The sequence below is a fragment of the Rousettus aegyptiacus genome, unplaced genomic scaffold (assembly GCF_014176215.1).
Source record: "Rousettus aegyptiacus isolate mRouAeg1 unplaced genomic scaffold, mRouAeg1.p scaffold_m13_p_1, whole genome shotgun sequence".
In the NCBI taxonomy this organism is placed as follows: domain Eukaryota; kingdom Metazoa; phylum Chordata; class Mammalia; order Chiroptera; family Pteropodidae; genus Rousettus; species Rousettus aegyptiacus.
The window spans coordinates 83,207,567-83,224,097 of record NW_023416284.1 but is presented as its reverse complement, the minus strand read 5'-3'; the positions used below and the strand labels follow the sequence as shown (position 1 = coordinate 83,224,097).

Here is a 16,531-nt window from a genome sequence, read left to right as displayed (position 1 = left end):
TAGTTTTTTAATTATCAAAGAAATACTAAAGAGAAATTCAAATAATGCAGAAGCATGTAAACCCTTTCCCTCTCTATTCTTCCTCCACTGCCACTCATAGGAATAGGTCTTTTTAGTCTTTTTCCTATACCCATACAATTACACAGTTTTGTCTTATAAAATGGAGTCATACTATTCATGTTAACAGTAATTTGCTTTTTTCATCAAACATCTCTGTGATAATACATAAAGATCTTTTTAAATTTATATATCAGCAACATATTTCCTAGCCTAGATGGGCCAGAATATAATCATTTCCTTGAATTTGATGAAAATTTAGGTTGATTCAAGTTTTTCATGATTGTATGCAAAGAAGTCCATGGTTTATGCGTGGGGTTTCTTTGTAGAACAGATTCACAGAAGTGAAGTTTCAAAGTTTAAGGTTATGTACATTTACATTTTAGAAAGTTACGTCAAATTTCCTTCTAGTAAATTTATACCAGTATATACTTGTATGACTAGATGGACTGTCCTTTTCCCTAAACCTTTACTTATATTTCATCTGTTCTAAGGTTAATATTGATTTAAGATGCTAATGTATATAATTACCATGTTAAAAATAACTACTGCAAAAATGTCAAAATTTAGAAATAAAAGTCTTTCAACTTAGGAAATGGAATATTATTACCATTCAGGGAAGTTTTGAGGTGTTTACCTGGAATTAGAATCAGTGGCTATAACAGTATGAATAATTGTTATAATCTTTAATAATACTTCAAATTGTGAGACCAGAGGAAATAGACTTTTTATTTTGTACCTGCCATTATACCGCAGTGTCATGATCATTTGAATTTGTTTTGTTACAAAACATGTTAATTTGTGTTTACTATCTGTAGCATGCCTTTTTTTTAACATTATGAAAATTTATTTTTAAACATGTACTTTAACAAACATTTTGGATGGACAGAATTTTTTTTCCAATAACATTTTTTCATGATTCCAAAAGTTATAAAGATTAATTATAGAAAATTAGAAAAATACCTAGAAGCACAAACAAGGATTTAAAAAAATTACTGTAATAGCATGCCCTTTCTTAAGATGTTCACTGCATATAGGAGAGAGTAATTTATTTGATGTGATTTATTTTTCTATTAACTTGTATTTGGTCCCCTTAAGAACGCGACCTCGAGATGATATCCTCAGTAGACGTGAAAGATCAAAAGATGCCAGCCCAATCAATAGGTGGTCTCCAACCCGAAGAAGAGCAAGTAGATCCCCCATTAGAAGGAGGTCTCGTTCCCCACTCAGACGTAGCAGGTCTCCCAGAAGAAGAAGCAGATCTCCTCGGAGAAGGTAAACCTATGTTATATATGTTATTCTTTTGATTCATTAAACTGAATGTTTTTGCAGCTCCATATTAGTTCAGTTGGTAGGTTTTCTAAAAGACCATTTTTCTCTGTGAAAAATTGTTGCTGTGATCCCGTATAGTTTCCTTCTCCCAATGTGTAATATCTCACACTCATTGATTTTTCTTTAATATAGTTTTCTTTCAAGTATAACTAAATCAGCATTCATTAAAAACTCAATCTTTTAAAAGTAGGACTTTTTTCTCTCTTTCGTAAGAGAGAAATACTAAGTGAACTAATCTTGGGATTTTTTTTTTTCAGCTAGCAGGATAGATCATACAGTAATGAATAAGCAGTCCAATTTCCTGTCTTACAATTCTGTGTTTTTCTGTTAATTTGTATTTGGTCCCTTAAGAACATGACCTTGAGATGATGACCTATTTAATTTACAGTAGAAAACATTTTACGTAAAACACATGTAATCACTAGTATAGTTATTCAAAAAGGTTGGTTTCTAAAGCAAGGAATCAGTTTAAAAATAGTACATACACGTTAAATATTTTAACCTAAAACACAAATGGATTTGCCAATCTTTTAACATTTTTAATTGAATTAATAAAGTTTAAAGAGACAGTACGCCAAAGATTTATAATGTAACCACTATATATATCTATATATATCTTTGCGTATTTTGTATAATAGATTTTTAGAAATAGAAATGCTTTGCCTAAGTGTGTGTATGTTTTAAGTTTTTTAAAGTTATTGCCATATTATCTATTAATTTCCTACTTAGGACAATTAGTTTTTAATATTACCCTTCACATTTCTCTTCTGCCTGATTTCATCACCTTTCTGTATGCTTCCAAATAAAATCATTATTATGAGCATAAGGATATTGTTAATTGCTGAGCAGATAATCCAGGGAACCTCCATTCTAATGCTCCTAGCTTTCTGGCTCCAAAATGACCAATAAACCTGCTTATATAGTTATCACTGTAGTATTTGTTTTCCCTTTTCCATCCTCTTGATATTCCTTCATTTCTCTTTTATATTTTGATTCCATTTCCTCTATCCAGTGTCTACTCATGTTTTACCTCTTTGATTTGGTAATGCATCTCCAATAACTTCTTGATGAAAGTGCAGTGAAAGGACATTTTGGAAGTTTATGTCTCTCAAATTTGCCTTTTCTCATTGCTGGTGTGTCAAGGAATAGAATTCTAGGTCGAAATCATTTTTTCCTTAAGAATTTTGAGATTGTTATTCTACTGTTTTTTAGTTTCCCATATTGCTATTGAGAAGTCCTATTCTGATATCTGGGCAGTTTTTATAGTACTTGCTTTTTATCCCTGCCCCCTCTTTTCTTTTTTTTTTAACAATAAATGTTCTGTGTTTTGAAATTTCACTATAATGTGCTTTGTTCTGTGGTTTTTTCTTTCCATTTATTTTGTTGGGCATGAGATAGGCCCTTTAAAAGCAGGAAGATTATGGCTGCCTATTCTAGGAAATTTTCTGTGTCTCTCACCTTTTTGTGTGTGTGTGTGTGTGTGCTTTTTTTCCCATTGTTTTCTGGGGCTTTTTTCCCCCATTGGACCGTCTGTATTATTCCAGTGATCTTTTTGTTTTTCTCATACATCTTTTATGTTTGTTGTTTAATTCTACTTTCTTGTCTAGGAGATAGTTTCATTCTTACCTTCTTACTCTTACACTGATTTTCACTCCTGAGCTTTTATTTATCTATCTATCTATCTATCTATCTATCTATCTATTTCCAAGATCTTGTTGGCTGTTTATTTTTTTATAACATTTTGCTTTTGTTTTATGGAAATAGCACCTTTTATATCACAGATGATAATGAGTTTGTTTTGTGGTGTTCTAAGAGTTTTTTTTATAGGTTTCTTACCTATACAGTTGACTCTTGAATAACATAGGAGGTAGGGAGATCAGAAATCCACCTAACTTTGGCTCTCCAAAAACTTAACTCTTAATAACTTACTTTTGACTGGAAGCCTTACTGATAACATAAACAGTTGATTAAAACATGTTTTGTATGTTATATGTATTACATACTGTATATTTACAGTAAAGTAAGCTAGAGAAGAGAAAATGATATTAAGAAATCATAAGGAAGATAAAATATTAAAAATCTATGTATAAGTAGACCTGTGCACTTCAAACCTATTGTTCAAGGATCAACTGTATTTTGGTTTCTTCCCAAATTTCTTTTGCTGCTTATTTACCTTTTCATTTAATGACTTTCCTCAGCTACTTGATCCTTCCTTACTGCCTTTTGTGATTTGAAAGTTAGGCACTGAGACAGCGGGGTACAAGCTTTCTTCCATTCTGATGATGTAGAACATGTGGATTAGTGGTATCACTTCAAGGTGATTAGGTAGAGACTTTAGCATATTGACAACTATGTATCTTTCCTTTTGGGCTAGTGAGTTTCCAGAATCCTTCATCTTCTGCTGGAGAGTATAGACATGGTTTACTAGAGTTTTGGTCCTTCATAATGTAGATTTCATCTTTTTCCCCTCAAATAGAGATAGAGGTCGAAGGAGCAGATCCCGGCTGAGAAGGCGGTCTCGATCACGCGGTGGTCGTAGACGTAGGAGCAGAAGCAAAGTAAAGGAAGATAAATTTAAAGGAAGTCTTTCTGAAGGAATGAAAGTTGAGCAAGAATCTTCATCTGATGATAAGTAAGAGTGGAATTTTCCTGTAATTATATTTCTCAATTTAGAGAAACACTTTGACTTAAAAATCTTTTGTTTTTAAATTAATATTTTGGATATTATTAGCAAGCCTGTTCATTTGGTCTTGTATTTAAAAGTTAATCTTTTGTGCATATTTTAGAGGTTATATGGCAGAGATCATAGTTTTCTGTGTTTAGATGTTTCAGTTTGGGCTGGAGCGACTATTGGGCCATTGCTTTATCGTGAGTGTTCCCCTCTTTATTTTTATTAGAAACAACAGATATATTACATAGTCCTGCCAATCTTAATTACCAGTTTTATAGGGGAAATTTTTATACTAAGTTTAGACTTTTCAGTTTGTGTAAAATGATACATACTTTGCATCTGAGACTGTCTGGTAGCAGCAGATATGCCTGTTAAAATATGGAAAATGCAGAAATATTTTAGTTTCTAATAGTGGGGAAAATTTTTTTAATGCAAACCTAGTTGTCTAAATGGAACATTTCAAAAACAAGACTTATTTAGAGCATTGATTTCTCAAGTGAGGGTGATTTGCCTCCTCATTTGGCAATGTCTAAAGACATTTTAGGCGATAATCCAGTGGCTAGAGGCCAGGGATACTGTTCAACATCCTCCAGTGCACAAGATAGCTCCCCACAATGAACTGTCAAAATGATAGTAATGCTGTGATCAAGAAACCCTCATTAGAGCTGGGTGATGAGAAAATTGAGTGGGGGAAAGGTATTATATATACAAAGATCCTGACACCTTTAGAGTGCAGTTTGCTAACCTTTCTGCAGTGAAAATTCAGCAGACCATAGAAAAAGCTACACTGGGAGGGATTATAAAGGTTGTGGAGAAGTTCTTTAATAGACAGTTGGGACCAATCTGGGGCAGTATTTGGAGGTAGAGCCACATTCCCCTTTAGATCATATGCAAATGTTTACATGTTCATTTTGATGGGGAAAAGATCTATAGCTTTCAAAGGGTTCCGTGACCCGGAAAAGGTACTAGTTTACTAATCTGTCCCAGCCATCTTGTTTCATGGGTGTAGCAGTTGAGGATTGCTACTAATACTAAAGTCATGGCAGAGCCAGTGATGACTTTTTTTAAATTTAAGGATCTTTTGTTACCAATTTTTGTGCCCTGAGACGATAGACGAGGAGGAAACTGAGACACAGAAGGTTAAATTACTTGCCAGAATTTTAAACTACACACTGAGAGTTTAGAAACACAAGTAAAAAGAGTAAAAAAGCTTAAGACTTTTGCTTGAACTTACTGTTAACTTACATTTTCCAACTTTTACTTTTTAAGTGTGTAAAATTATGATTTTGGAATTTCTAAGGATGTTTGAAATTAATTACATGTATATTTGTAAATTTTTTTTAAGCCTTGAAGACTTTGATGTAGAGGAAGAAGATGAAGAGGCTCTAATAGAACAGAGAAGAATACAAAGGCAAGCAATTGTTCAGGTATGTGATTTTAGTAAAATTTTGATCAATCTTTCTTAAATAACCACTATTTTACGATAATAAAGGTTTTTATTAACTTTAATAAGGAAGCGACAGTAGCAATTCAGTAGGTATTGAAAAAATGGTAGTTTCTTAATATAATTGAAATGATTGCCCTTTTTGATATACATAGGGCTCTGATATAAACCTCTTGTGTAAGACACAAAATTTAAAGTGTGCTTTTTTTTAAGTTAATGACTAGGAAAACTCATACATGAGTATAGAATAAATTTGAGGAATTTCATTTAGCAAAAATTATGCCTATTTTGAAATAAAATCACAATGTTTAATAAAATAGCAAGTTTTTTTTAATGCAAATGTGATTGTTTAAATGGAACATCTCAAAAATAATTTTAAGACAAATTTAGAGCTAGGCAGTTAAAAAAATTGGGTAGGTAAAAGGTATTATACGTAGTTCTTGATATAGTCATTTAACGATATGGCTAACTGACTTGGAAGATTGTCAGTCCTTCTTCGTCCATCCTGAGATAAAGCCATGACCACTAGATTCTTTGTGGATAGCATTTCCTATAAAGTACCTTCTCTTATCATCATTAGAATTTTCTTCTAATGATGAGAAGGTGAGTGATGGGACTTTAGAGGAAGAATTCTGAAAGACATGAAAAATGTTTAGAAACTATGAGGAGGACAGCAGACAAAAAGAACGAACAGTCATGGCAGCTCACCTAGACACACATAGCAAACCAATAAATCCAGTAATGGTATGTCAGAGTGAAGGAGAGAACTTGAATCACCGGAGGCTGTAGGGCAAAACTTGAAATTCCAGAGAAAACTTTTTTGGGACACCGATGAAATTATTGTTATTAAACTGATAGGCCTAAAGGCTTGGTTGAATCAGTTTTTGTTTTTGCCCAGGTCCGCATTCCCTTATCCACAACCCTTGAGGGCAGATAGGCTTTAGAACTCAGATGTCTTTGAATTCTGGAAAGGTAATATGATGCATCAATGTGTATTAGCCCTATCAGTGGGGTCTAGAACAGCACCCCATCATCAGATACATTAGTATTTCTTTAGTGAGGCATGTTATGTTCACACTGGGAGAGAGAAATAAGACTAACGCGTGTCACATCTGTTCTGGTCAGATTTTGCCTCCTTTGGATTTCAGAGTTATATAGAAGGGATTTCAGATATGATTCAATCAAGGCAGCAATACCTTTAAAAAAGTTTTAACTTTATTTGACTCTTTAATGCAACACCTCTTAGCAAATATATTTAGTTAGCATCAGATTTTATGAAAATAATGTTTTGTTATTACAGAAATATAAGTATCTTGCTGAAGATAGCAATATATCTGTGCCATCTGAACCAAGCAGTCCCCAGAGCAGTACTCGTACACGGTCACCTTCTCCAGACGACATTCTGGAAAGGGTAGCTGCTGATGTTAAAGAGTATGAACGGGAAAATGTTGATACATTTGAGGCCTCAGTAAAAGCCAAGCATAATCTAATGACAGTTGAACAAAATAATGGTGAGTAAGTTAGATTTTTGTTTTGACCATGTTGTTCTCTGAATTTTTAGCTGTATAACCTCAAAATGAAAGAGATTATTTTGGGATGGGGAAAGTGAAAGGAATTAGGAATGTTGTTCCTGCTAAACACAGTAATATATTAAATGTATCCCAATAAATGTTCTCTATAAATGGTTTTTTATTAGTTATATAACTGTAATAGTATGCCAAATTCCCACTTATTCATTACCTTTTGTTCTACTTGCTCTGGAGTATTTTAAAGCAAATTATAGCTGTAATTTAATTTCATCTGTAAACATTTCAGTTTGTATTTTTGTTATATAGAGACTTAACCGTTGGTTTGAATCAAAATCCAAATAGTATGCACATATTATGTGTGGGGTGTATATCCCTTAAGTCTTAATAGTTTTTTCCTCATCCTCCCCTCTCCTCTTGCCATTTATTTCTGAAGATACCAGATATGTGTCCTGTAAACTGTTCTGATTTTGTCTGGCTGCATTGTGTCCTTTATTTCCTTTCTCCTCAGTATTAATGTTAGAGACTTGAATAGATTGGGGTTTGATTTTTTTATTTTTGGCAAAAATTCTTTATAAATCATGGTGTAAGTGTGTATTACATCAGGCGGCATGTGATATGTGGTTGTCCTAAGTTTTCCATTCTTCATTTACCCCAAAATGTAGTTTGTAGAGGAAAGGCAGGATAAATGCTTGATTATTTTCCTTTATTGACTGATTTTTTGCATAGAATATAGTTGGTAGCCCAGCAGCCTCCACAGATGACTTGTAAGAGTTCAGTAATTTTGGCGAGGTTTCAACTGGTATCGTTTTGTACTTGTGTTTCAGTCCATTGCTGTCATTTTTCTTATTGAAGCTCACATTGTTCTCTCTTCAGCTGAGGTGGGGAGGAACCAGTCCTTCTTAGTTGATTTCTGATGTCTTTTGACTCAAACCCTGCAGTATTTCATATAGCTTTTTACTTTCTCTAGGTCAGGGTCGGCAAACTTTCTGTGCAAGGTCATATAGAAAATATTTTAGGCTTTTGTAATTATTTTAAACTTTTTTTTCTTTGTTCCAACTACTAAACTCTGCTCTTGTAGTGCAGAAGCTGCCACAGCCAGCATCGATAAATGAGCATGGCTGTGTTCCCAAAAAAAAAAAAACTATGGGCACTGAAATTTGAATTTTATAAAATTTTCATGTGTCACAAATTATTTATGTTTTTCCCTAGACCTATAAACATGTACAAATGGGCCATACAAAAATAAGCAAGGAGCCAAATTTGGCCCAGATTATAGTTTGCCGACTTCTTTTCTACCACAGTAAAATATCACAGGCTCACCTTATACATATCTTGCCCCAGAACAGAATCAGCTATTGCTCCAAGGAATCCTAGTTCTGTGTAATAGGAAACCTCGTTTAGAGATCACAGGGCACTTAGAGGTGCCCATTACTGCTCAGCCTTTTCAGTGGACAAGGCTAGGAAATACATTTCTGGAAAGGAGTTGTTCGTTCATACTGATATTCCTGATTAAAATTTGAGATTATAGAGTTTGTTAGGCTGGATGAATTCCAGGATTGTATGGTCACAAATATGTGTTGTAAAGTCATTTGAAATAATTCTCTGAATGATTACATCACCAATTTGATAGGTTTAGGTTTATTATCATTTGCTTTTGACTTAATAATTTTCTGTGTTTTTAAAAATTATTAAAACATCTTTCACATGCATGTATTTGTGTTCTACCTACACAGGCACACAAAAAAAAGCATATTATACACTCATCTGTATGAAAGTTCTTTATTCTTTTTTACATCTGCATACTATTCCGGTATAATGAAAGTGCCACTTTAATCTGCTTTCTAATGATGGATACTTGGGGTGTGTCCAGTGTTGGATGTTAATTGGAATGTTATAGTAATATTGTGCATTAAGTCATTTTTTTATGCTTATTACTTTCTTTGAGATGGTTTTCTAGAAGTGGGATAGCTGAGTCGGAAGAGTGAATGAACATATAATTTTGTTATTTGTTTCCAAATTCCCCTTTTATAATAGTTATACAATTTTTGCTCTCCCACAAGCAATGTCTTGAGTGCTTGTAAAGGCTTATTAACAGAATGTTGTCATAGTTTGGGATTTTTAGCCAGTCTCATGGAGAGATGGTATTTCATCGTAGTTTTAAGTTGCGTTCTTTTTTTTTTTTTTCCTAGAAACCTTTCCAACTTTTTTGCCCAGTTTTTTTTATGGGGTTATTGGACTTTCTAGTGGAAAAATATAGATCTGTATCTATCAACAGTGAGAATATTAACCTTTCGAGACTTCATTTAGAAATACTATTTAGAAATGTAATTTTTTAAAGAGGAGCTTTTGTTTCAATACATAGTCATTGTTTAGTGACAGATTAATTTAACATTGACAAAAGAATTAATATTGAGTCTTTCAACTTTATGAAACGGATAGCTTTACATATCTTAAGTGTTATAAAGTGATTTTAAGTTGGGTTTTACTTAAAAACTAATGTACAAAAGGATAAAAGTTTGAATTGCTGTTAGTGATTTTTTGTTGATGTATTATTTGTGCTTTAATTTATCTCTCTTAACTTTTCAAATATTAATGCTAACTTTGATTAAGGTTCATCTCAAAAGAAGCTGTTGGCACCTGATATGTTTACAGAATCTGATGACATGTTTGCTGCATATTTTGATGTAAGTAATTTCAGGTCATAAAAGCAACTTAAAAGTATAACAAATTGTGTGTGTGTGTGTGTGTGTGTGTGTGTGTGTGTGTGTGTGTGTGTGTAGAGAGAGAAAGTGAATTAATAAATGTTAACATTTAGACAATCTGGTGAAAGGTACCTAGAAACTACTAATTTTGCAACTTTTTTGAGTCTGAAATTAAGTACAGCAGAATAGTTTGAGAGTTTCATAAAAGTTAAACATCAAATAAAATGTAGTTACTTTTTTGAAACAATTTTTTTCTAGGTTTTATAAACTAGTGTGTGTGTGCATGCATGCGTGCACGGTAGTTAGGCGAGACAAGGTGATAGCAATAATTTCCAGGCCTTTATTAGAACAGAGTTCACTTTGGGCTTTTATGTTATAGATAAGGGAGAACTTACGGTTTGGAATCTAATAGAATTCACTGAAGGGTTGAAAATGTTATATGGAGTGTTAAGAAATTTTGGTTGTTTAGCCATTTTTATTAGTGCCTTTTCTTGAAAAAGTCTTAAAATTAATATTCAGAACTGTGAGACCATTTTTATTATGAATTTAAGAGAACATAAAAGATAAAGAAGCTTTAGTAAGGGGTGAGGTGAAGGATAAATATATATTAGGGAAATTAAAAATGGAATATAATAAGCAGTTAGCCCCCCAAACACAGCAGGTATTGGTAATTGGTTTAAGTAATGTGTTCTGTGTTATGTTCATGTGTATATATGTGTGTGTGTGTATATTTGTGTATATGAATACATATGTGTGTGTATTTATATGCATATGTATGTATGTATGTATGTAGCCCTAGGAGCACCAAAAAAAAATGGGTTAAGAGAATATGAAATAATTATTGAGTCATCATTTGTGTGGGTGATACTGAAGAATCTTCTGAGTATCGTGGAGAGTGATGTGTAATAAAGACTCTTCAGAAGTATCAGATACTCTATTTAATTTCCCACACAAACTCAACTAGTACAGCCAGTTATATTTCTTTCATATATGAGAAGAGTCAAGAGGTGTTGCATGGACAAAGCAGTAAAAGAAATGTGAAAATTGGTAAGAGAATTGAACACCGATTGTTAACCGAGTTCCCATGAATGATTTTTGTCCTCTATCAATAACTATGGAAAATCAGATGTGGTTTTGAGTTTTTGTTTTCATTTATAATGTTCTAGTTCAATTCCTAAAAGTTTTTAAAGATACTTCGTTAATTTTTTTCCTAAGCATTTTTGTGATACAAGAGGCTTTAGTAATCACATTTCATCTATACTGCTTTTACATAAGTGATAGTAAGAGTTTATTTAATTTGGCATAAGTTGTTTTTCTTAAATTACAGCAGGTTACACTCATTTTTGTTGGAAAGAAAGTGCTTTAAATGTCTGTGATTAGCAGGTAAACCGCTTATGTTGCCTCCTTAATTTCAGAGTGCTCGTCTTCGGGCTGCTGGCATTGGAAAAGATTTTAAAGAGAATCCCAACCTCAGGGATAATTGGACTGATGCAGAAGGCTATTATCGTAAGTTCACAATTCTTATTAATTTTGGAGTTCATTGAAACATTTTTTAAGAGTATGTTGCTTAATGCAATCACAAATTAAAGAACTCTGAAAGCCACATCACAGTGCCATCACTTAAAAAGTATGGTACATCAACACATCTAGCAGCTTCTGAGCCCGTGTTGTATTCCATTAAGTAGCCTAGAAGCATCATGAATCGAAGTGAGATAAAGACTTGATATGCAATCTAAATCTATTCACAGTTATTTTTGGCCATGAGTTAATCCTCCAGAAGGAAGGGGTATGTCACTTGCTTGTCTTGATCTGAAACCAAGAAAAACATACAAGGAACTTGGGATACCAGTAGTGCAGTATTTATCATGTAGCACTGCAGCTGGGAACACTTCAGTGAGCACATTTCTTCCCTATTCAATGTTAAAATCATCAGTAGTTGATAAGACAGCAGAAACTCTCCTTATAATAATGAGTGGAAGTGAGCATTGCAAATTTAACTACATAATGAAGGCGTTAACAATGGAAGCACCGCTTCAATTCATTGTGTTGTCTAGGAAACCAAAAACACAGTAGAGATACGGCACATTTTTTAAGCGACTGCACTGTGTTTTCTTTTTTTTTTTTATTTATTCTATGCATCTCGTAGTTTTTTTTGGTCAAAATTTTAATTCTTTAATTTACATTTTTAGGTGTGAACATAGGCGAAGTACTAGATAAGCGCTACAATGTGTACGGCTACACTGGTCAAGGTGTATTCAGTAATGTTGTACGAGCCAGAGATAATGCAAGAGCCAACCAAGAAGTGGCTGTAAAGATCATCAGAAACAATGAGCTCATGTAAGTCAGAAAAATATGTCATGAAACTTTAATATAACAGATACTCACAAATGAACATTTTTAAATGTCATTTTAAAATGTGTAACTATGTAAAATTGCACTTATAAAATGAAAGTAGTCTTTTTGACTGGATTTTTAATTTATAACCATGTGTTAAATGGGAAGTTCTAGAACTATAGGTTGATTTATATTTAATTCATTTCAGTGTGTTTCAGTACCTACTATTTACACTAGTATCAACTTAGACTCCTTCCTTCTACTGCTTGTCTCATGGCCATCTTTTGCTGTGAGTATCTTAAACTCAAGACCAGAGGTGAGAAATAAAAGGATCATATTGATTAGCTGCCCCTGAGCATAAGGTGGCCTACAAAAAGTGAAAACTGATTTATCAGATTGTTCTGGAAATTATTTGTATCTTTTATCTCTTTTTCCTTTAAAGAGGTAGTTGTCATAATACATATGTTTTAACACCTAATCTGTACCACTTACCGAGCTTGTGTTAAAGTCAATTTACCATGTTTTGAAACACTAAAGAAATGTAGATTTATACTAAAGTCTCAGGCTGTACTAGGCTTAGAAAGTTATTTTTGTTTTGTTTTGATGGTGATCCCCAACCTCTACTATAGACATAACATTTTTTAAATATAGTTTATTGACAAATTATAACTAGAGTTTCAGAGGATAACCAAATATTAATATATGGTAAGACATTCCTTATTAGACTCTTAAGGAAACCATGACTTGTATTCAGTGTGGTTCCACTTTTATGAAACATAATATTTATATCAAGTCTTGCAAGATTGATTTCCCTTCAAGCAAGATGCGTTTATTCCTCAGTGTTTCTGTTTTGTTGATTGATTATTTTGGAAATTAACTCATGAAAATAGTTATTTGGTTAAGTATAAAGTTCTTATAAAGTGTGAGACCTGTCGTTCTGCAACGGAGTTATTATTATTACTTAAAAAAATACAAACTAATAATTAACATGTCACCTTTGATACTTCAGACTGGAATTAGCAAATGTATATTATTTAGTTTTCCTAAATTTTGGTCCTATTTAATTTTGACCTAATTTTCTTTTTCATTTCAGGCAAAAAACTGGTTTAAAAGAACTAGAATTCTTGAAAAAACTTAATGATGCTGATCCTGATGACAAATTTCATTGTTTGCGGCTCTTCAGACACTTTTATCACAAACAGCATCTCTGTCTCGTATTTGAGCCTCTCAGGTACAGTGTCAAAACTTGTATACTTAGGTAAACACTATGACAAATTTTCTGGATATTTAATTTTTTTTTTTTCATTTAGCTCTCGTTTTTATTCTTTAACTTCTGTTAATACCTGACTTATCAACAACTCTTAATGTGTAAACATTAATTGACTGTGTATTATGTGCCAGGCACTAATTATTTTTGGCCTTCAGCTCAATAGAAAGATTCTCTGAAAATTAAATACTACAAGAAAAGGTTAAGCCAGAATGAAAACAAATAAAAATAGTGGAATTAGAAATAGGATTTTGATCTTCAATGGTATGTTTTCACTGTTAGGCTTTCAAATGTAAAACCATTCTAAAATCAATATGAATTTTACTATTGCATATCTTCTATTTATTTTGATAATTGAGTTTTATGGGAAAATTTTGTTATATGCACACTATTTCATATGCTTTCTTATCAGTGTAGAATAATTTATTGAATGTGGCAGGAGGATTCTTGAATAGAACATACACACTGTAATTTGTATTTTAGACTTCATTTTACTTTGTTTAAATGTTTTTTGCCTTTTTTATTTCTATTTTGCATTTTAACCCCAAACTTTTTTTTTCTCTCCTAAAAGTATGAATTTACGAGAGGTGTTAAAAAAATATGGTAAGGATGTTGGTCTTCATATTAAAGCTGTAAGATCCTATAGTCAGCAGTTGTTCTTGGCATTGAAACTCCTTAAAAGATGCAATATCCTTCATGCAGATATCAAGCCCGACAATATCCTGGTAAGTCAAACAATCAGGCCACCTTATACATCATGTATTTACTTACCAGTAATGTGAGATTCCCACTGTATTCTTCTAAAAATGACATCTTAGAAGAATAATTCACTATTACATTTATTTCCCATTACAAATGACTTTATTAATTTTTACTTTTTTGAAAATTGGGCCATGAAATTTTAAAGTATAATGGAAGAAGAAATAGGCTACTGTTCCAATTTATTCCTTTTGCTTGATGGATTTAGAATATACACACATCCCAAGAGTGCTTTAACATACTAATGATGCATATCCTCTGGTATCTAAAAAAAAATGCACATGTTGCTGATTTGAAATAAGAAGTGTTTATACTTTTTTGTTCTTTTTGTTCTGTAATTTGTACAGACTGATGGAGTTAAGGACATTTAAAGGAATTACCCTCTCCAACAGATATATGGAGTTGAGTTTAAAGGTGTCTAGGAGTAATTCTTTTTTCCTTTATTCTTTATTGCTTTAGAAGCTGTGACATCTGGGAGTCCAAACACAGTAAAGCTAACCACAGTTGTGGTTAGATATTATATTGAAAGGCATCCCTTTCACAGTCTTGACATCTCCTAACTAATGATTTCTCATGTGATAGATGCAGATTTCACAGTGTTTATGATTTTGAAAGTTAGAAATATATATCATCATAGTGGGGTGATTAATGTGTGCACATACCCCTTCCCTTCCTGGTCTCATTTCTTAACCCTGTTCTGTGGTATTCAGAGTTGGCATGTTTACAACTCAGGCAATTCCTAGTTCATCTTCCAGTAACATGTTCCGCACTTTTAAAAGATTAGGATCCCATTAAAGTATTTCCTTTCATACTACCACATTAATAAGAAGACGTTCCATTTTGGTAAGTTTGGTCTGTGTTTGTAATACATGGAATATCTAATATAACTGGGATAGGAGCTGAGTAATTACAGTGAAATGGTAGGTAGAATTGTAGACTTGCCTAGTTCAATTTCAAAGTTGATTTTTACCTCAGTTTTTTTTTAATGATGAAATATATCCTCCATATCAAAAAACGTTTAAATAATAGTTTAAAGATAATTATACAGGGAACATCTCTGTAACTACCATGGAGGATAGAGAATGAGACATTTGCCAGTATCTTAGAAGCTCTTGTTTTTAAAACTTCATTGAATTTCTGACATGGAATGTTCCCTCTTCCTGGAGAAGGAAAAAATAGACATCAGAGAGCTCATGGAGCTGTTTAATGAAAATCCAAAACTTTTAGCTGAGGATTTCAGCCACCGGTGTTCTAAAAGTACCACATTCCTAATGAAGGGGCATAGCCAAACTAGTGCATGTAAGTGTGGCTATCCTGCTATTATTTAAGGCATTTAAGCTAGCCCAAGAGTTCCACTAGTAAATTGTAATTTTAAAATGGTTCTCAGGTTTGCTCTGGGTATTGCAACTGCATTCTTAAGTAGCTGGATGCAGTTTATACTTTTAAAAGTTTTGAAAGTGTTCTTCCTTTATATCTGTTTTCCTGATCCTCCAGATGAAGAGAATGATTATCGTTGTAACAGTTAAAAATCATTTCTATTATTAGATTAATTCAGTGAGTATCATCTATAATAGACCAGTCTATAACAGTGACCAAGCTTTATAACATCCCGGTAGAGAGTGCCTACAGTTATTATTTAAAGTGTTATGTTTCTTTTGGGTGGAAACAGTAGGCCAAGTTTAAGTCCCAACTCGAAATTTGTGTGTGTCTCTTTTGAAGGGGGGAAGGGACTCTGGAATATGAATTATCTGCACTTGTTAAGCCTGAACATGCTTCTGACTCATGAGTGGCAGCAGTCATGGGAGCAACTCCAGCCTTTCTCAGCAGATGTCACTGTTACTGTGTATGTTGAAGTATTTACAAAGGAAAAAAGAAACAAATGACTAATACAGAGTTCATGTTTTATCAGTTTTGCCAAATATAGTTAACATTTTCTTGACTAATACCTTCTTTATATTTAAGAGATTTAATAATTTTTAGACTTGAAGTGATAGCTAAATATGGGATGGTCTGGCAGCTTCCGATGAAGAATTTTTACTCTGTTTTTGTCCAAATTTAATCTGAATCCTTCCTCTTTCATTGCCATCATAATTTTCTGGCAACTGAAAGTTAATCTAAGTCCAAGCCCTTATGAATGAACATTTTCATATTCCTTTAGTTAGTAACTTGACTTTATTCAGGTATTCTGGGGATTTTTAGAAGATGCTTTGCTTCAAAGAAATTTTTCTCTTACTACCCCACCCTTTTCTAAATATCATTGGTTAAAATTAATTTTACTTTGTATTATCCCATATTTCCTCTCTGGAAAAAGTTCTTTTACTAATTATAATCAAATATTTGGTAGCTCTTAATTTTTCATAATTAGGAAATTGAGTTATAAAATAATTTAAAAAGGAATTTTTAAATGAGTAACTTTGTTCTCAGTATTGAAATAAC

The 16,531-nt window shown here is 32.8% G+C and overlaps 1 protein-coding gene across 19 annotated transcripts in view; it reads left to right on the top strand.

Moving 5' to 3' along the window:
* Positions 1-16,531, top strand: part of PRPF4B (pre-mRNA processing factor 4B) — a 34,892-nt gene that overhangs the window by 10,449 nt on the left and 7,912 nt on the right. For 18 of the 19 annotated variants that reach the window (XR_001595304.2, XR_001595299.2, XR_001595302.2 and 15 more), the window contains exons 3-11: positions 1,156-1,332; positions 3,866-4,021; positions 5,406-5,487; positions 6,805-7,015; positions 9,644-9,717; positions 11,151-11,241; positions 11,925-12,072; positions 13,163-13,300; positions 13,908-14,061. Coding sequence is in view for 2 of the 19 variants with exons in the window: in XM_016132583.2 (XP_015988069.1) it covers positions 1,156-1,332; positions 3,866-4,021; positions 5,406-5,487; positions 6,805-7,015; positions 9,644-9,717; positions 11,151-11,241; positions 11,925-12,072; positions 13,163-13,300; positions 13,908-14,061 (1,231 nt within the window). In the remaining 17 variants the exon portion in view is untranslated. Of the gene's footprint in view, positions 1-1,155; positions 1,333-3,865; positions 4,022-5,405; positions 5,488-6,804; positions 7,016-9,643; positions 9,718-11,150; positions 11,242-11,924; positions 12,073-13,162; positions 13,301-13,907; positions 14,062-15,814; positions 15,939-16,531 lie in introns of all 19 variants that reach the window. The other variant, XR_001595305.2, reaches the window with a different exon arrangement.